The sequence below is a fragment of the Gobius niger genome (genome assembly GCF_951799975.1).
Source record: "Gobius niger genome assembly, chromosome: 1".
NCBI classification, from domain to species: Eukaryota; Metazoa; Chordata; class Actinopteri; order Gobiiformes; family Gobiidae; genus Gobius; species Gobius niger.
Genome location: NC_136852.1, coordinates 57184564 through 57205636, shown reverse-complemented (window position 1 = coordinate 57205636; position 21073 = coordinate 57184564). Strand labels below are relative to the sequence as shown.

Here is a 21073-nt window from a genome sequence, read left to right as displayed (position 1 = left end):
GGTGAACTAATGAATACTTTGTAAAGTATAGTAAAACTTTCACCGGCTGATTGCGAGTGAAAACACAGCAATGAAAACACGCGTTATATCAAACAAGGTTGTTTGTTTGTTTTGTTTGCAAAATACCGCATTAATAATAATGTTTTTGTTTTGGCCCTGACCCCGGAAGTAGAATCTTGTGTGTTACAACCAAAACAATCCTACGTGAAACAAAACCCGTTAATTGCTATGCACAAAGTCATGAACACATGTGAACGAAATGACTAAATGATCTTTTTGAGAGCGTCAATTGTCGACATGTCAGCGGCCAGTGAAGAATGGCAGGTCGCTCGGCGACGCAAAGGAAAAAACGAAAAAAGCAAAGTTCAATTGCGGAGTTTAAACTCTGAGGAACATCTGGATGTTGATAAGACTGTACAACGACTCAGGAAGACTGTGTAAGATAATCACTTTTGATCCAACGCCTCATGTAAATCAGGTTTAATCTATACGGATGTAACAATCATGCTTCTGTACCTTTTAGATCTGATCTAAGATGTGAATCCTTTGTCGAGAAATGGAAAGGTGGTAGTTTTCTACTTTCATTGTATAGTTACAGGTCATTTATTTGATCTACGATGGTGCTGATGACTTTGTTTTATTGTTATTTTCGACTAGATGAGTTACTTATAGCAGCTTCAGATTTGCGACACCAAATCCTTGAGAACAAGAATGAAGACTCTCGGGTTTCTGCTGACCACTGTGGGAAACGCTCCTCTCCTGGACAGATGCAGTGTGTGTGTTATGGCCTTGGGCCATTCTCCTATTGTGTTTCTGCCCGTTACCAGCTGGCCATGTTAGTGCTACTTTTAGAGGCTGCCCAGGTAAAGTAAATTGGCTACATACACTGCCCGACCAAAAATGTGGTGTCAGTTCTAGCTTAAGCTTAGTGTCCAAAGAAAGATCAACTGAGTACCTGAGGTTACAACAACAACAGGTTGTTCCATCAATGGATTTCTTCTTCCCTGAAGACATGGGCATATCCCAAGATGACAGTGCCAGGATTCATCAGGCTCACATTGTGAAAGAGCGGTTCTCACACATTGATTGGTCACCACATAGTCCAGATCTTAACCCCAGTGAGAATCTAAGGGATGTGCTGGAGAACACTTTGCGCAGTGATCACAGCCCCCATCATCAATACAAGATTTTAGTGAAAAGTTAATGCATCGCCGGATGGACATTAATCTCTTGACATTGCAGAAGTTTCTTTTGATCGGGCAGTGTGTTTAATGAAAGTATTTTAAATGTATTGCCTTGAAATTACGTTTCTCTCTTGCTTAGATTGAGCTCAGTGACTGCTTCATCTATGATCCTATATTTTCTACTGGAGAGAAAGCTGTGTTAAAAGAATTAGGACTGACTGTGTTGACAGAAAATGAGGTATAGTTTTTAATTTTATCACATGGTCTATTTAAGTATATAAATGAATATTGTTGCTTAATCGTGATTTTGTTTGCAGGAAGGAAAGCGCCGAGCTAATGAACCCACTCTTTTCTACTTACTGCATTGTGGAAAAGCCCTTTACAACAACCTTCTGTGGAAAAACTGGGACAAGCATCATCTGACTCAAATGATCATTATTGGAAACTGTTTCAGTGCCGTGAAAGACAGGTATTGACTCATATTTTCCAACTCAGAGTGTGTTACTTACAAATGGAGTTTATTGTTTTAACAGGGCAATTGACAGAGAATTTAGCCGAGATTACAACTACATGAGCCGGATAACGACTGTATGCAAGGAGATATTGCTTCCTTGTCCATCCCACATGATCGACGTCTTCAGTGATTCTGCAGTCCTCACCTTTCCTTCAAGTGACATTGACAAACTTTCACAGTCCACATGGATAAACCAACCAGAACCACAATATGAACACTGTGCTGATTTAGAGATTGTACAGAAAAACAAAGATACCAGTAGGTAGTTGTGTGTGACAAATACTTCTACAATAATTGTTTTGTAGCAGATGTGTAAGTTTGGATTGTAAGTTTCATCAAACTATATTGTCTATTGTAATAGAGTATAACACCTCCAGAGGTACCTTTATTGGCCCATTCCCTGGGCATTTAACAGATTCATAATTAGTTTGTTGCTTGGAGAGGATGCAGGTGCAGGTCAGTGTCCATGTTTCTGCCTCTTAAGTACTTTACTCAGTGGTGCTACTGAAGACCATGAAATATTTTTTTCATTATTTTAGTGTCTCCGAACAGTTTTATTTGTTTTCTATAATTCTACTGAAACAAATTCTGCTACTGTGCTATGTTTGAAGATGAACATTGCTCACAAAAGTAAACAGTTTATAGTTCAAAGTGAAATCCATTTCATAAAAACACCATCTTGTTAACTGTAATACTCGTTTCCTCACATCTGTAAATTGTTTTCTTCATTCTTTCGGGAGTTAAAAACATCCAATGTTGTTAAGACACTGCAGTGACACTCTCTGTAACCTATTTTAATTATTCCTCATCACCATTTTGAGTGGCCTCTAAGCCTCCATTGGCAGCTGAGTCTACAGCTGGTCCATTTGATATTACAGGCTTTGAAACAACGTCTGCCCAAGTCATAGCCTTAAGAGCCAAAGGACTTGCTGCTGCCTCGGCTGTTCCATTAATTTCCCCGTTTAACCTATCTGACTCTAGGCTAGCTTTGGCCTCTTCATCGACTGTTGGTGAATCTGATCCGCTTGCGTCACCTGTGTCACTAGTAAGTGAAACTGCGTCATTGCTCTCCACTGATTTCTCAGTAGAACTCTCTTTTCCTCCTTCTGCGTCTGTGTCTTCACTGTTTCCAACCTCCTTCACGCTTTCTTTATCTTGATCTGCGGTCGGTTTCTCTTCTTTGCTGGCACTGTCCGAAGCGGTGGGCTTTGACAGTAAACTTTCAATTATCTCTTTAGCCACTGCTGCTTTTCTTTCAATGTGTTTCTGTTTATATTCCTGGAACCTGTCACTGAAAAGATAAATATATTTCAAAAAGGGGAATCCCGCCTCAGGACAATAAAAAATCACTGCTGCAACAGATTTGCCATTGTCATTCATGATGCATAATAATGTTTACCTCTGTACGATCTTTCTGATTCCTGTGACCAGAACCATCTGCTCCAAAAGGGTTTCAGGTGTAGGAGTGAGACACTGAGGGAACAAATTGTTAAAATTTAAATCTTTCTTATTGCCCATCTAATTCCATGGCATAAACTGAAACTTGGGTTCAGTAACTTAAATATACCTCCACTGTTTGCTCAGAGCATTCAGGTCCCGCTTGTCTGATCGACCTCTCCACACGCACAGCTTGTTTGGTTATGGTGCACAGAAATTCAGTACTGCAGAGGGTCTGGGCGTGAACCTCTCCAAACTGCGCAAAATGACAGTTAAATCAATTGTTTAGAATTACTCCTTTTTTATTAGATACAGCAATAACAGACCATGGAGGTAAATGCTGACAGGGCTTCTTTTTCATGGGTCATCGCACTTCTGTAGTCACCTTTACTGCACATCAGCTGGGCCAGTAGGTGTTGACTACAAAGTAAACAATATGAAAGCATGCTATTGATTATTGTGTTTAAATTTAGTGCCATCCGCTCCGATAGCGACATACCTGAGAGCAGTATTTAGGTTAGTGGCTCCAAAGAAGGAAGTGTTAAGCTTGAGTGCATTCTTCAGGTACTGCTCCGACTGATTTCCTGTCATCAACAGTCCCAGGCAACTCTGCAAACAGCACATTTTACATGCAGCTATATTCCCTGTTTTTCCTTTTTTTTAAAGAGGGGGTATTATGCTTTTTTCAATCACATAGCACCAGTCTATAGCACACTACAATGACGAAACCTTCTGTTGGTCTGTAAATGCAGTAAATTAGAATAACTGCCTTGTATAAAATTGCTCTCTCAAAATGGCTGTAGCAAATGTCTTGAAATAGGCCTCTGTCTCTAAGAACCTCTGACCCTTTCCGACACGCCCCCTCCACACGCTGTCTGTGGCATCAGTGGGGAGGGGGTTCTGCTGAGGAGCAGAGATTGGTTACTCGGCTGGTGACGAAAGCTCGGAGGCGTCTCCGGGAGGTGGGGGCGTTCCTAAGAGGACTCAGGCAAACCTATCCCTAAAATGGCTGAATCAGAGTTTTTACAGATTACTCAAAAATACGTGAATGTGCCAAGGCAACACTTCAGGCATGTTTTTAATGAGGGAATGACATAATAACATGATGTAAAGCTTGAAAAAGTCGATTTTGCATAATACCCCCCCTTTAATACATTAAACCTACATCCAGTGCAGCAGTGTAAGGGTGGTCTTCTCCATGGACTGTGAGCATTAACAGACGTGCTCTGAGCAGACATTTCTGGGCCAGCGCTGTTTCTCCTCCAGCTTGCATGTACACAGCTAAAAGCGCCTATAAAAGAAACACAAAATGAAACATGGCAAAGCAAGAAAAATATTTCTTCATTTGATACTTGTGTAACCAAGCAATGTGCAATTTAAAAGACTCACATATTGCTGGATAGTGTCTGGATGGTCAAAACCAAGCACTCTTTCACTAATGACAACTGCTTTCAGTTGAGTACTACGAGCCTGAAATAGAAAAAAATACTGTTTAACAACTTGAGGTGGTCCTGGACATAATATGAATCACATTAAACACATTTATATCACAGATCTCCCATTTAAAACACACCTCACACACATCAAGTAGGGCTGCTCGATTATTGAAAAAAAAAAAAATCAAGATTATTTTAGTCATAAAAAAAAGTCTATCTTTATTTTATTTATTCATTAATCAAAAAACTACGCTGAATATTTTCTGTTTTCTGAACAGTCAAAAGTACAAATGATTTCCTCGATTGAGGCATCCTTAATAATCGTTTTTTCTATAATAAGTTAAAAAGATGAACATCCTCATCCTCAAACCAAACATTTACAAAAGTTACTACTATTTTTTCTTTTTTTTCCTCTTCATTTTTCTTTTTGGAATGCATTATGCTGAAGTGCTGTATTGTCTGTCTAGTCAAGACTTGTCTACTGTATTTTGTCTTGTTTTGTAATCCTGGCTTGGTGTTGGTTTGTCAAATGTATTGTAACTGTTGAAATTGTTTGTTTGTGTTTTTGAATAATTAAATAAAAAAATAATTTATTCATAAAAAAAATAATGTAATGTAATAATCAAAATTGTAATCGAATTTCGAGTAATTGCGCAGCCCTACCATCAAGCTCTTCATACTACTAGTGTATTAGTGTCTGTGCTTGATCCACTTACCTCTGCTGACTTGCCCTTTAGGAACGCTACTCTGGCGAGAACACTGTGACAGTAACATGCCTCAGGATGGAGATCATCGCATACCCTGCCATATAAGTAGGCAGCTTCTTTGAACTGCTCATAAGCCTGATCCAAATGGCCTACAATGGTAACAACATAATTAACAAATGAGTTCATAAAAATGTGAAGAGGAAGAAACTCTGAATCCACCTTTTTGTAATGAGGTCTGTGCTGTACGAAAAGTTTTAGAAGCGTCTACAATGGGCATGTGGAGATGCTTGACCACAGGGAAGACGTTAAGGACGTCATCTGGACCCAGGGGCGCTTTGTTTTGGTTGTCCAGGAAGTAGTCTTTGAGTCTCAGCTGTTGAAAAGAAGAAGCAAGTAGTTTTGAATTCTTATGCACTGTTCGGGTTTTTGTTTCAAGTATATAGTTCATAACAGTGGTTCTCAAACTGTGGTACATGTACCAATAGATTCTTCAGGTAGTACTGTATAATTTTAGACTGTGCTCATTTTGATAATTTCATTTATGCTTAATTATGTTTAAGTTAGTCATTTTTCTGGATTAGACTCAGTTTACACCCAGTTTAGATATAATTTAGTGAAATTCAGATGATGATCAAACTTTTTAGACCTTGTTTAGTTCTTTTGATCCACTGCAGTCCTGCAGGTACTTTATGGGATATTACTTTGTGTGAAAAGTTTGAGAACCACTGCTCCCCTCTATATTTCAGCAATGAAGTATATCTATACCTGAACTCCAGTCTTTAAACAGAACTCTCTCAGCAGGGACAGTTTCTGAAGTCCATAGTGTTCTACAAGGTGGTTTGGGCCAGTGCTATCAAAAGAAAAAAAACAAACATGTTTTTTATGTTTTCTGCTCTTGAAATTAAGAAAAAGCACAATTAGATTCAAGACATCATTTTTTCTAACCCTAGAACGTCGGCGATGTCATAAGCCTCAACTGCATCTTGGGACACCATGTTCCAGAGCTCTGCTGACGTGAGAGTACTCCCAGGCGTGCTCTCAGAGGGCCCGGCCCCGCGGCCCCTCCGCCGCGACTTCTTCTTCATGTCCTCCGTGATGGAGGTCGGGGTGTAGTGTGGGACCAATAGGCAGCAGAGGAAATGACTGACAGCTGCAGAGAGGCTTGACACGTCCACGCCCTGCAGAGACAACACCCCAGGCTTTTTACATTCCAATTCACATAACGAACTTTCACCTGCTGCTACACAGACATTGCTTTGCTCCAGGTAATAACAGCAAATGATAAAAGGTTACTGAATACCTGCACAAAACTGTTGAATATTCGTTTTGTTGAGCGCATGAATATTTCACTGACTGCTATCCTCTGATGAGCAACACATTGAATAAAAGAAAGAAACAGTTATTTGAAATGTTGCAGTCAAATCTTGAAACTCAATGCAAGACTTTGCACATACTAGTATGTGTCGGAGTCTCTCCTTATGTTCAGATTGGCAGATGGCCTTGACCACATGACCCAAATAGCGAAGGTTGATTCCTCGATGGTGTAGGGCTTTCTTCAGAGACGCACCATCAACTGGAACTTCATTGTTTTGTAAACAATAGTCCATCTAAATGCAAAAACAAACATGTAATAAGTATACTGTACTTTTGGTAGGTAGTATCAAAGAAGACTGTTTTGCTAGACTTACAAAAGCTGGGATCTGATCGGTGATTATGAAAGCTGCTGCTTCTCGCAGTAATCTCTTCTGCAGCTGTGTTGAGGCATCTTCAGTGCGAGGGAACTTCACTCCTAAAATGACAAGGGCATCAAAAGAACAGTTGTAAATATTATGTACATATAAATGTGTACATGGGTCACAGTTTACCTGGAGTGAAAACATTTGGGTTGAAGCGCATCTCAAAAATAATATCGCTAACAGAGCCGACTTCTTTACAGGCTTCTTTGACTGCACTTGTAGCCCGGGCGTCACCTGCCAGAAATAAAAAAATAACATAAGGTTGTAGTATCCAACTGAAATAGATTATTATTATAACAGTGGATAGATCTTACCAGCTGTGGCACACTCTTCAAAGCCTCCATTCTGATCTAGCTTCTCCCGCACTATCTGACTGAACTGATTATGTCTAAAATGAAATAAATAGATATAAATATATGACATACCATTAATGCCATTAATAAACATGATGTGTGGTTGACACTCACTTGTGCTGAGTAAACGCCTGAAGCAGTTCTGGCCTTAGTCTACAGAGCTTGTGAGGAAAAGTCTTTGGAAACCCAGTGTCTGAACAATAACTCTCTGGCCAAAAGTTTGTTTTGGCTTCCTCTTGACAACTTTCTTTAACTCCATCCTCGGCAGGAACAGCCTCAGTTTCTTTTTCTTCCTCAGGGCAAAAGTTGGCATCCACTGGGGAGCTCCTAAACACATCCAGCACGTAAAACCTCCTGTCTGCTCCTACAACGCCCTGTGCATCAATGGACGTGAACAAGGGCACCGCATTTCCTTTAGGCGACACAACAACATGTCTTTGAATGAACAGAACTTTGGCCGTTTGTGCAAGATGTTCAAGAAGACGTCTGCGCTGAGGAGATTCTTGGGGTCCTGCAGTTACTCCATACAAAAGGCCTCTGTCAGCCAAAATGAAATGATATGTTACTTAAAAGGGACAAGAAAATGAAAAAATATATAATTGTCTGGCAAACAATACCTTGAAGCTGGAGAGGCTTCCTGGTCCTGCTCTGAGCTTTCTAATCCTGGAGCCAGGCCCTGAGCTGACAGACGTACCCCTCTATAATCCACGACTGCTGTGGGCAGAGTGTGCAGCCCCTGCAGCCCCTCGATGTCACTGTAGGCCTGCACTCCCTTCAGCTCCAGTCTCTGAGCAGCTCTAGGCGGATCAAAACCACACATTAAAACACATTAGCACAACCAAGTTTTGTAATTGTTTCTTACCTGCGGCCTCTTTCTCCCCCAAAAACGTCACTTGCAGCTCCTTGGCTCATAAAAAGGCCACCCCAGAGGAAAGCTGGATCCTCAGGATTGCCATTGACAGGATCCACAAAGCCATCTATGACATTCTCTGCCCCCTGAGTCGCTGCCCTGACAAATGCACTATTAATCTGTCCAAATGAAATAATACAAATAAAATGTTTAGCTGTTGTTGTAGTTTACACCGAGGTTTGAGAGTAACATATTTGGATTCTCTGTGGGTCTATGTTCTGTAAATGCTTTTCGCTTTATCTGTCTTTGATTTACAATGCTACAATAACTTTTTTTTATATATATATTAACAACATGGACTCTCACTCAGTACTACACACTGTCTGTATGTCTTGTGGATACCTGTAGCAGAGCTTTGTCTCTTTGTAGTCTCTCCTCCAGACTTCCTAGAGGAAGGTCTCTGGCTGCTTGTAACTCTTCATTCCAGTCGGGAGCCTGCACAATGACAGAGATGTCAGACACTCCCCTTACGCTGTCAGTGCCACCTCTTTTGTCACCATGATTTGATGAATTGTGTTGAAAGTAACCTGTGCTGGCTGTTCATCCACTCCGAGTCGAGTGAATGTGTTTTTATGAATGCGGGACACACAAGGCGGCCCCAACCAGCTCAGGGTGTGATATGGAGTGCTCAAGGCCTCATGTGGGGGCAAGTGAAACCTATAGAATAGCAGACACTTTACGACACAGACAGGAACAAATACATGATCCTATGTTTAATCTTTATTTGAACTGTTATTAATATTATAGAAGTATGCCTCACTTGTTTTTGAGAGCGGAGAAGGACTGCTTGAAGGATGGGCTGATTTGACAGAGGAGGTCAGTGAAACAATGGCAGACTGGAGCCGATTGTGCGGGACGGGGATCAAAAACTTCTTCTGTCGACCTGGGATTGAAAGATGGCATTTTCATCTGATTTCAAAATCAGTAGCATAACAAGGGACAAGCACATACGAGGTGTCAGTATTTGAAAGTTTGCTACATCTTGAAGTTGTTACAGGGAATGTATGCAGGGTTTATGGGGGAAAAAAACAGACAATAAAAATGCATTCAGTACCTATTGAGGAAGAAGCCTTTGGGGCAGGAGGTGATGTCACAGCGCCGTCCCTCGGTTGTTACCACGGTGATATACAGGAAGTCTCCCTGCATCTTCCTGTGTCCTGGAGGAGGGTTCCAACAACTCAGGCTCAAGTCCCGCACACAGCCAGGAGCCTGGTGTGACACATATTAAGCCCATATAAGCTGAAGCACATCATGGCAATTTCTCGAATGTCCTCCATTTACCTCTGGTTGTGAACTGTTCGGGAACAGAGCCATCAGAAGTCTTTCATGGGAACCAGGGAGTAAGTATTCAGGAGCGCCGTCTTGATTTGTTGCCTCTGTCTTGGTGTTACTTAAAGACCGTTTAAGATTCTTTCCATTTTGTACAGTTGTGTCTGCACAAGAAAAGAGAGTTCAATGTTCTTTTGATATTGAGAAGTTTTACCATTCATAATATTGGCAGCAAGTTTGAACTTCTCAGTCAAGGAGTTTTCCTTCTTAAAAGGCCATATGAACTAGGTTGTTCTAGTGTTAAGGACATTTTGCCTCTCATCTCAAGAGGCTTCGTCTGCACCCGTGATATATACTCAGCTTTCTGCTAAAATGTTGATAGATGCTGACGAAGCCATTTGAGGCGACAGCCAAACCGTCCCCAACACTTAAAGCAACCCACTGCAAATCACCAATCAAGCACTTGTGTCTACAGTTAGATTGGGAGTGTGAATTAAACGCCCACCTTGTGCTTGTGTGATGGAGTCCAAAATACTGGGGGAGCGCCCCTCTCGCAAGGCGTCCTGCGGTGCAGATGTTCTCAGTAGTTCGAGCACGCGGGCCAAGTGAAGCCGAGCTGAGTGGGCTGTGTACAGCTCTGAGAAGAAGACAGATGAGACATGTACACACAACGATAAAAGCGATGGAAATGTGTCTGTGTTGTTAACTTCTTACAATGTTCAAAATTACATAACGCACAGGCAACTTAATACAACCATCGAAATCCATTTGTGTTATGCTGATCTCTTTCTATATCTTCTTTTAAGCCCCCCCCCCATCGGTCTTCAACAAAATCACTTAGTACAGATGATTGTCAACAACTCTTCCTATGATTTCAAATCATAGGATAATGTAGGTATTATGTACTAGGGATTTACCTTCAGTCAGCCTAACAATGGATCCAGGTTTTAATCCTTTAAGGTTTTGCATCGGTGAGAGAGGGTCCAGTGTGGTGCCAGCGAGAGACAGGGACAGGTTTGAACGTGGAAACACCTCATCCCTCGACAGCAGAGTCATTATGGCGTCTTGAACCAGCCAGAAAATAGGAACCTACAAAATATTACCAAATCGATGTAATATATAGAATGTCTAATATTTATCGCGTGTCGATTTTAATGGTCATAATTAGCACATCGCAAGACTACAATTATTTAGGTAATATAATGTCCTCTGAAAACAACCACATATTGTTATTGTGAATGTGTGTAAGCATAATAATTACACAATCTAAATCCAAATGTAGATTGAAGAGAAAACTCTCTAACCTGCAGCTCAAATGGCTCCACTCCGGCTCCCTGTATTTTTACAGAGAAAGTGTCCTCATCTTTCTTCACATCAAGGCTAGTAGGGCTTGCGTCATCTGGCGGGAGGTAAAACACAAACAATCACATTCATTGGTGAGTAATAGGTTCTGTATCACAGGGCTGCAGAAAATATGTGAAAAAAAAGGTTTTTAATCCAATCACAGCTGACCCTTCTCACCCTGGGCACGGACTATTCACCCCTCTCCCCTCTGGCAGGAGGCTACAGTCCATTCAGACCCATACCCCACGCCACAAGAACAGTTTTTGCCCCTCCGCTATCAGACTCATGAACAAAAAAAGACCTAATAACTCCAACTCGTGAACATAATAAACTGTTCCAGCCATTGTTCTATGTTAAATGTTGTTGTTTTTTTTATCATATTTGATTTTAAATGCATGCCTTTATAGTTTTATACTTTTTAGTACTCTTAAGTTTTTACAGTTTATTATTTATCTCAACCAAGTTTTGTCATATGTTTCATGTTGCACGATTGCTCCGAAGAAAGTTTTGTTAATAAAAGGACTTTTAATCTACTTTCGGAGTGCCTTGGATTTTTGCCCATTTCACACATTTGTAAGGGATTTTATCTTTATTTTAAAAACCTATTCTGATTCAGTATTTTTTACTATAACCATCTTAGCACATTTTATATTTTACGATTTCAGCACAGTACATTCTGTTTCATTTACACATAAATCAAGCACAATTTGTTTTGTGCCAAAACAAGACAAAAACATACTAACTCAAAACCAAACCAAATATAAAATTAAACTATCTTTTGGGAAAATCATGACTGAAACTTTTAAGTTGACATTTATTTTCATTTTAGGCTTTTGTCAAGACCTCCGTGATTTTTAAATATACGGTGGCATCTTGCAATGTGAATGCTGTGTCAGCTAAAAATGTGATCACAGTATTTTGACAATATATTGTGCAACAGTAGTCTTTCCAACCTTCATTTTTTTGGGGAATAAAATAAATTATCCCAAACTATAAAACCAGTAAAAGCCTGTTTGAGAAAGAAGTTGTTAAAGTGACACAGAAGGCTTGTCATCAAAATTATCATCATGATGCCAAATCTTCCATAACCTTTCTTGACTTTGTAAGTGAGAGTGCCTAAAGGTGACTGATAAATTATGCAGGATTTTGTGTAAAAGTGGGTGTGTTCTCCCCAAAGGTTCATGATTCGAGCAGGACTGAGCATGTTCCTCAACCTGTAGTGTGACTTAACCTGTTGAGTTTGCCTACTGGCCTTCATGTCATCTCAGGGTGAAGGGACAACCACGCCCTGCGCCGGCATTTGGAACCTCTTAAACACATAAACTATAGTTTGTCAGTGAAGCATGGACAAAATACCTGCGCGACAGCATCTCTTACATGCTCTGACACAGCTAAAGTCAACACGCGCAGTATTCTTTGCACAGTAAATCCTTAATTCTCCCTGTTACTCTGGGACCAGTTAACATCTGGAAGACGCCCAAAAAAGTTTCTGTGTTTGTGATTGGTTGAAGGATGATCCCTCCTCTCTGCAGATTCGCTGTGCAGTTATTGGTGAAACTACTACTACGAGAGAATAGTGCATTGTTTTCTGCAGCCAGTGGTTCATTTGGCAAAGGAATCTAGGAAATACCTGAAATACATTGTTAAGCCAAAACACTGTGTTGAGATTGTGTTCCTGGATGCACATATACGCCATTGATTTGTCTTACACAATACAATACAATTCAAAACAATACAATACAATACAATACAATACACCAACAAAGAGGTAGTAATAATTCAAGATTAATATACAATCAGTAATAAAGTTGTATTGTCATAGGGTTGTTAGTTTGAGATTTCACTTGTTAATGATTCACTCTTAAGCTTTGCAGTTGTTGTGAAGTTGGGAAAAGCAGAGAATAACTCTCAGCAAAACACAGAACAGCATTATGGTGTAAAATCTCCCACTCTGTTCCTAATACGCTGTGGAGGAGGCAGCAGATGAAAAGGAAAAGCAAACATGGGGGGGAGGCTCAGGAAAAAGGAAGAAAATTCAAACAAACTGTACTTACCATTCTTGGCATGACTTCTGCCTCCTCCTTTCCTCACTTTGTCCTTCATGTCTGCGTGCTGGAAAGTCTAAGGTTGGCTCCTCTACCTGAGCTGGACAAGTTGATTTTGTTTGTGGGGAATGCCAGGGGAAAACTGTGAAGAGAGAAGAAGTATGAGGCAGAGTGAAAGTAACTGCTCCCTCCTCAGGACTGTGACTCCTGCCCCCTGTATGCTAGGCAAACTTAGCTTATCTGCTCCCTCTGTGTAAAAAAAAAAAAAGCCACACCCTCTTATTGCTCCACACAAGCTCATTATTTTTCGGCTGTTGCTCTCTCACTTTGTTGGACTGGGTGTGTCTAAACTCCAGTCTTCTTCCTTCCCCTGGCAGGCTACACTCCTACATAGACCCGCCCCCAAACGCTTGGAAACTAGGTACAGAACCAGAACTCCACGGGTGTTCCCGAACTGTATGGAAGAACTTGCATTAAATTACACATGGTTTATTTTACTTTTTTTTGCTAAAGGGTGTGGGCTTCTGCAATATCCAGAGGCCTACACCTGCATTAATAAACAGGTTGCATCCTACTTAGTCTACTTTAAACTAATTTACTTCACTTTCAATACAATGATTAAATAAAATCCATCCCGTGTAAAAGCTGTAACAGATTGATACGTTACAGTTTAGTCATGGTGTTGTGGGATGAGTAGCCGCTCAGACGTCTTCTTTTCCCTCTTTTGTCCTCTATTGAGTAAGTAGATATTATTTATGTTTATAATATTGACCTTTAATAAACGAAATAGCAAATTAAATTATCCACAGATACATTTTGCGTGGTGCACAGCTACTTTGTTTATGTTCGAACAGGAATGTTCTGTTTTCCTGAATCCTTGAACGCAGCAGTCTCTGACAGGAGGCTGTCCTTGGGTTGGCCAAGCTAACAGGCTAAACCCAAACAACGATGGGAACTTCGCCAAATTAACGTTGTTGTAGGTGAAACAGTGGGTAAGTTTACTGAATATTGCGTTCATTTTCATAATAAATTGTATGGTGTGAACACGTAAACCGATTTGGTTGTCATCCGAGCTAACCCTGTCATCTGCATCGTCCCGTCTGTTTATGTGGATTTACAGGCGGAACTTTATAGAAAGCTACTTTAATATCAAGGACTGAACCAACATGTAATATTATAATATCATGACAGCAATCAGGCAGACGTAGTGCGTGCCCTGCTGTATCACAGGCGGGTTACTCACCTGCTGTCAATCATTGAAACAGTTTAAGTGATGCCTGCTACAAAGTAACAAACTGTATCTGGTGTTTATGCTGGTGTTACAGATAGAAGATTGTTTTAATAGACGACATAACCGATCAGTTTCACCCATTATGTAGGCAGTATGCAAAATATATCTACTGTAGCTTAATCATATCTCCTCTTTACAGCTGTATTTGCTCTTCTGAGTGTGAGCAGAGGGCTGGGGCCTTCGACTGGGGCTAATGTCAGACTGTCCCAATGAGGACGACAGGGGTCTGCACCAAGCTGCCCCATCAGGCACTGGCATGCTATTGGGCAACAACTCACAGACTGAGAACACAGGCACCTTACCAGAGGAGAAGGTTTGTGTGGGCATTTGCTTCTACTTAACACATAGTAGTTATAAAACTATTAAAGTAATATTTTAAATGTTGAAGGCACCAATAAGAAACTTTAAGTTTGGTAAACTTTAATTCACCAGAGTTTAAGCTATAGACTGCTGCAAAGTGGGATGCGTAAATGAAAGGGACATACTGTTCTTTTTCACACATTGTAAACTCTTGGACACAACAAGTAGTCACCAGGACAGCACTGGCACAGTACTAGCCTTCAATTCCCAGAAACATGAACCTGGCTTAGCACAAAGCAATAGTTAGAGTAAATCTAATTTAAAAGTACAAAACTACATTTAGCTTATGCCACTGTATCAGAAAGTAATTGAAAAGATTTTCAGATATAACCATAATTGCTTTACAGCTGCTTTTGAAGCGCAATGATTCATACCAACAATATAATGGTTCTGTGGAACACCCTCAGTGTTTGCCTGTTTTATATTTCAGTATTTAATAGTGTTTGTTACAACAGTTCGATACAACTTAATTTGGCGACTGCGCCAGACATCAGAAGAAAACAAACCGCTTTTGTGCATTAAGGCAAGAATAGGCTGCCTTTATTTTATTTACTTTATTGTTTAGTTTACATGCACAATTTACATGAATTATGCTGTAGAACAACTGTCTAGTTTACTCACTTGGGTGACAAGCTGCCTTTGTTTCAGGTGACGCCAGTGGTAGATGAGGCTTCACCATCTTCTACTTTTTCCTTTGAGATGGTGGACGTGGAGGCCGCCCCGGCTCCCTACCAGGCAGTTCAGCCTCACTGGTTCTTCTGTAGTCGTGCTGATGACAACACGACCTGGCAGCCCTTCAGCATTGAGGACTCTGTAAAACTAGAGTCTGCATACAGCATTGGTGAGCAAAATAGTGTGTGAAAACCTTTACAACAATATTATTAAAGTGTTCCTTATATATCATATGTCCAATAATGTGCACAATGGTTCTCCAGTTGGTGAATCTAAACTACCCCACTGTGTCTCTTCTGCGCGAGTGCTGGTAGTTTAGACCATAGTTGTTAGAATTTTCTATCTGCAAATCGTAAACGAAATATTTGGTTGTATAAGTTGTGGGTCGCCTAATGCTTCAGGCTGTTTAATTGTTTTGGCAGAGAGTAGTGATGAAATACTGGTGGCTGTGGAGGGAGAGCGCTATGACGTGCACGTTAATGAAAGAAAGCGCTATGCTGTATACTGGGAACAAGGACCGACTGAAGTTCGTCGCTGCACTTGGTTTTACAAAGGAGATAAAGACACAAGATTCATGCCCTACTCCGAAGACTTCAGCCAGAGGCTCGAGGTGAAATCACTTAACCTGTTAAGCTCTATATCTGTTTTTACCTTTATTGTTTAACCTATGTTTATATTTTAAGGATGCATATAAGCAAGCAATAACCAAAGATGAATGGAAAACAAAGTTGGAGTTCCCCACGGGAGAAACCGTAATATTACACAACCCAAAAGTATGTTCATGTGACAAAGTGGTAATAAGGTGCATGTTCAAATAGTTTATTGTGTTGTTTCACTCTTTCAGCTCATTATGCATTATCAACCTATATTTGCACAAGATGAGTGGGTTTCCTCCCCATCAGAGCACACTCGACCCAGAACAGTCAAGAGAGGAGTTGAGAGCATTTCTGTAGAAATACCTGATGGTATGAAATGTCATTATAAGTAACCATTCATAGATTAAGGACATGTTTAATTTGTAATATGGATTCTCAGGTGAGCCGGACCACGTTGACCATCTTGTCTTTATGGTGCATGGCATTGGTCCTGCATGTGATCTCCGCTTCAGATCTATCATACAGTGTGGTGCGTTGTTATAATACAATAATACAATGCACAACTTTTGTGAGATGTTGCCATGTGTACTCCCTTTTTTTTGTTTTTACTATATCTTTTTCTATTTCTTTTTTATTCAGTTAACGATTTCAGGAGTGCGTCCTTGTCCCTTCTTGCCTCTCATTACAAACGTGCACAGCTGGAGGACCAAGTCGGGAGAGTTGAGTTTCTGCCTGTGAACTGGCACAGTGCTCTACATGGTGATGCAACTGGGGTGGATGAGTATGTGTCAAATGCTGCATCTAGGTAACATAGCAATAAAGAAGCTTCTTCTCTAACTTGTTTTCCCCTTTTTGTCAGGGACATTCAGCGTATCACTCTGCCCAGCATCAGCCGGCTAAGACACTTCACCAATGATACACTATTGGACTTGTTTTTCTATAACAGCCCCACTTACTGTCAGACTATAGTCGACACTGTGGCCTCAGAGATCAACAGGCTACATGCACTATTTAACCAGCGGCATCCAGAATTTAAAGGGGCAGTTTCCATTGTAGGCCACAGCCTGGGTGAGTTTTTATCTTTGGTTCTAGACTTTATTGATCCAAAAAAAAATGTTATATGAATAAAAATAAACCAGTACTGAAATATACACCAGTTGCACATCTGCCAAAGTGAAGTATACATAATATATACAGTATTATACAGTGTATAGAAAGGGCTAGGGTGGAGGTGGGGGGTAATTCTGATGAATGGAGGAGCCTTAACATGAACACAAAACGCACAAATGACGCAATAATGAAATTGATCATATTTTCATATTTAGGCTCGCTGATATTATTTGATTTACTAACAAATCAAAGGACAGGAATGGATGCCAACTCAGCAAAAGTATGATTCTAACTGCATTTTGTTTTTTCAACTTTATATGCCTTTTATCAGTGATTTATACTGTATGTTCTTGTTTCCTTTTGAAGGTTCCAAGGGAAGATTCAAATTGTTATGCACAACATGACTCACTGGAGCAGTTTCTGACCCAGCTGGGCTTACAACAGTACCTGACCCCTCTGCAGGCAGAGAACTTAGACCTCGAATCTTTGGTAAATCTTGTTTTCAAAGAAGATGAACACTATCATTATTATTATTATTTTTAAATGTTGTATTTGTCTCTTTGCTAGGCCCTATGTCGTGACAATGACCTTAAAGATTTGGGAATTCCACTTGGTCCTCGGAAAAAGATTTTAAATGCTGCCTCAAGAAAATTACTCCAAAAGGTTAATTATAGTAATTTTGAAATATACACAGAATATTGTGTTATTTTAAAGTTTTTCTTTTTCTGTGATTAGGATTCCAGACAAAGTTCACTGCTTCTTGCAGAAGAATTATATGGTTCTTCTCAAGATTCCGCCACCAACGATCACAATGATAACCAGTCTTCAGGGTTTATGACAGAGCAGGCCCAGCTGCATAGAGCTCAGTCGGTCACCAGTGCTGTTGACTATGAACACTTCGATGTTGGCATCGGACAGGTAACAATACGACAATGAAAGTAAAACTATTGGCCTGGCGAGAGAAAAAAAAGCTAGCTATCTTAATGAAAACATTACGGTGCTGCTTTTTTCCTTCCCTGCTTGCCTGGACAGACCAGTGGAGGCATGGCCAAGGGTCAGGTGTGTGTGTGTGTGTCTGTCCTGAAGTTGGACACTATCAGCTCAACTCTTCAGTGTGGTTCTTATTTTGAAGGGCTCCAAGTTCACAATCATTAGGTGTTCATTCTGCATGAATGACGATCAATAATGTTTTGTGAAACATCACTTGTCTCTGTGTTGTGTTTCCATGTTCCTGATGAGTGTGATCTTTTGATTGTCTGCTTGTAAAATTACTGATGAAGAAAAATGCATTTATTTTTAAGGTCTCCATTGAGTATCCACAATTGGCATTCCATCCACAAACCTTTTTCGCATTTGGCTCTCCTATTGGGATGTTCCTGACTGTCCGGGGACTCAAACGCATTGACCCACACTACACTTTTCCCACTTGCAAGAGTTTTTACAACATCTATCATCCCGTAAGCTCCAAGAATATAATATTGGTGTTATTATATCCTCATTTAGCTCTTCAAACTAATGAACTAACTTGTGCGCAGTATGATCCGGTGGCTTATCGAATAGAGCCCATGATTGTGTCAGACGATGACCTGGAGCCCAGGCTAATTCCTCACCATAAAGGACGCAAGAGGATGCACCTGGGTATAAATACTTCACTTTCAATAATTATAGAACCCATTTGGGCTTTGATTTCATGAGTCTTCTATTTTTGTTTTTTCAGAATTAAAGGACAGCTTAACCCGTATGGGCATGGACATAAGAAATAATGTCTTGGGCTCCTTAAGAACAGCGTGGCAGTCTTTTGCTCGACTCCCCGTTGCTGCCCTGCCATCAGTAGAAGCAGAAGAGACTTCCATTGAGGGAAACCTTCAAGATCCACAAGGTACTTTGCTACCTTAATTTTATTACATCCTTGCAGGTCACTTTAGTCATAATGTGTTATGCAAAATCAACAATTTCAGGTTTTTCCAGGTTATAAACTATGCCAATATCATACCTGGAGTAATATTTCACTTAATTCATGCAATTTTGCGTCCTCTTCTTCTACTGCTGAAGCACTCTGATCTGTAGTTCTTGGATTATGTTGTGACATAGATCCCATAACCTGCTGCTTGTTAGTCGAGTGATCTCATGTTTGAGTCAAATGAGTATAAAACCTCCGCACTGCCGCTCTTACGTATCGGGCTGACTCATGCTCGGATGTGAGAAGAGTAGAAAAGAGTGACGGCTTTCGTGATTTACAGGGGCATTTATCAAATCAAATCAAACTTTATTTATAAAGCGCTTTTCATACAAAATGTAGCACAGTGTTTTGCAGTGCTTAAAAAACATTAAAATCATCCCCGCCTGCGAATATACAGTAAATAACAACAACCCCTAGCTATTCTTTGGAGCCAGGCTTTTAAACAGAGTTTTAAAGACTCCATTAGAATCTGTTTTGGATTCGCCCCTGGCCACAAGGGGGTGGTATTGCAGGAATGTCAGGTCACGACCATGAGGACCAAAGAGAAGCGCATTGAACCAGTGTGTTGAGCAGTTGTGCACTCAAAGTATGTTCACTGCAGCATCATCTATGTGCTGGCATGCCATTAGCAGAAAGTCAGAGCTTGTTTTCACTCTTCTCCCACCCTGTCATACCCACTTGTGTCTGCAGAGGCCACTCCAATTTGAAATCCTTCATATTTTGAATATGAGTGCTGAAGTACCCAAAGGAATCTTTTAGGTTTCAATTATGTATGATATGTGCACTTTAAAATTAGTTATCTGCGAGGTAGTTTTAGAAATTTGAAGGCCCGCTGTGGGGACCAAGCCGGCCTTCAAGAAGCCGCACGGTTTTCAGCAAAACGTCAGTTTTAATTTCCAGGAACTCCAGCTGCTGACTCATTGACTCATTTATTATTCTCAAATATCTTCAGGCATTTGCGACTTCTGTGCTCGGTTTGTATGAGAAGCTTGGAGCATGTTGGGGCTTATTTTTTAAACTCCTGTCCCTGCAGGTGAATGTGCTGAGGCAGAGTCGCCAGTTTCAGCAGAGCAGCAAGAGCAGCCTGAGATCAAAGTGGGGATGCTGAATGGAGGGCGTAGGATAGACTATGTTCTCCAGGAAAAACCCATTGAGAGCTTCAATGAATACCTGTTTGCTATTCAGTCCCACCTGTGCTACTGGTGAGTCATGCTTTTCATTAGTTGGCCAAATCTACTTGCATTGTCAGTTGCATCTCATACACAGATGTCTTCTTGTTCTTTTTCAGGGAGTCTGAGGATACCGCCCTCCTGGTTTTAAAGGAAATATATGACAAACTTGGTGTTGTTTTTGAACAACCTCAACAATTTTGAAGTTACAGATCCTTTGTCTCTATAAATGCCTTATTAAATGGGTGTTTTTACTGATACTGCACACTACAAGTTATCTTATAGCACTTACCATATTTTTTTTCTCCTTTGCACTTTAACTAAATCTCTTTGGGGTTATTTCTATTCCGTTAACTATGAGTAACTTGACTTATAAGTATAAGTATATACTTATACTTATATAAGTATAAGTACAGGAGCCAAGCTTACATACTATACATATCAACAAAAACATTGTATTTGTAACTTATTGTATATAAATATATACAGAGACACTATTGTAAACGCATGAAATGAAAGAAACGGCCCAAGCCATGAGCAAAATAAAGATAGAAAATTGAATGTATAATACAAATTTGCAGTTTTGGCCTTTTTTAGTATATTGGACATCAAAATAATACAGTATTTCCTTTATTCAGTAATTGATCCTACGGCTGACTATCAAAAAACTATTAAAACACTTACAATCTACTGCAAATGATCCCGCAACTCGATCAACTCCGTCTCTACTTTTTGAGACCCACTAATTTATAAAGTTCTTCAACTTGTGAGAAAAAAATATTTAGAACATCTGTTTAAGCACGTTCGGCAGCTGCATCTTACCTGTACAAAAAGTATTGAAGTAATAATTTCAGGTTTTAAGGTTAATATTGTAATTGATTAATTGTTTGCTACCTCCAAATGTAAGATCAAAATTGTGACGTGAAGGAAGGTTCAAAATTATCATTGTTCCTGGTTGAAACTATCATCTTGATCTTGAT

At 40.2% G+C, this 21073-nt stretch overlaps 3 protein-coding genes across 4 annotated transcripts; 2 read left to right on the top strand and 1 right to left on the bottom strand.

Annotated features, from left to right (window-relative positions):
- The first annotated feature begins 214 nt into the window (after positions 1-214).
- On the top strand, positions 215-1967 carry srrd (SRR1 domain containing). Its single transcript, XM_079570368.1, has 6 exons — positions 215-437; positions 524-564; positions 658-863; positions 1324-1422; positions 1502-1653; positions 1718-1967. Exons 1-6 carry the CDS (start codon positions 268-270, stop codon positions 1962-1964), a joined length of 915 nt encoding a protein of 304 aa, XP_079426494.1. The 5' UTR covers positions 215-267; the 3' UTR covers positions 1965-1967.
- A 381-nt stretch (positions 1968-2348) lies between these two features.
- LOC306973088 (clustered mitochondria protein homolog) lies at positions 2349-13266 on the bottom strand. Its single transcript, XM_079569903.1, has 28 exons — positions 12945-13266; positions 10851-10945; positions 10464-10635; positions 10052-10183; positions 9559-9710; positions 9332-9486; positions 9038-9160; positions 8805-8934; positions 8620-8712; positions 8230-8396; positions 7985-8164; positions 7482-7904; positions 7329-7402; positions 7144-7248; positions 6967-7067; positions 6733-6885; positions 6579-6641; positions 6224-6456; positions 6044-6128; positions 5498-5651; positions 5288-5427; positions 4525-4605; positions 4301-4426; positions 3635-3744; positions 3462-3555; positions 3266-3391; positions 3098-3171; positions 2349-2989 (listed from the first exon to the last, which is right to left on the bottom strand). The coding sequence occupies exons 1-28, from the start codon at positions 12991-12993 to the stop codon at positions 2497-2499; spliced, it is 4083 nt and encodes a 1360-aa protein (XP_079426029.1). The 5' UTR covers positions 12994-13266; the 3' UTR covers positions 2349-2496.
- A 529-nt stretch (positions 13267-13795) lies between these two features.
- Positions 13796-20460, top strand: ddhd2 (DDHD domain containing 2). 2 transcript variants are annotated; one of them, XM_079570113.1, is made up of 19 exons: positions 13796-13927; positions 14366-14539; positions 15235-15427; positions 15681-15868; positions 15942-16031; positions 16103-16223; positions 16294-16383; positions 16494-16635; positions 16714-16922; positions 17180-17244; positions 17331-17453; positions 17532-17627; positions 17700-17882; positions 17997-18023; positions 18266-18421; positions 18500-18602; positions 18682-18843; positions 19958-20126; positions 20213-20460. In XM_079570113.1, exons 2-19 carry the CDS (start codon positions 14420-14422, stop codon positions 20295-20297), a joined length of 2322 nt encoding a protein of 773 aa, XP_079426239.1. In that variant the 5' UTR covers positions 13796-13927; positions 14366-14419; the 3' UTR covers positions 20298-20460. The 2 variants fall into 2 exon arrangements, with proteins under 2 accessions (XP_079426239.1, XP_079426240.1); XM_079570114.1 differs by lacking the exon at positions 17997-18023.
- The last annotated feature ends 613 nt before the right edge of the window (positions 20461-21073 follow it).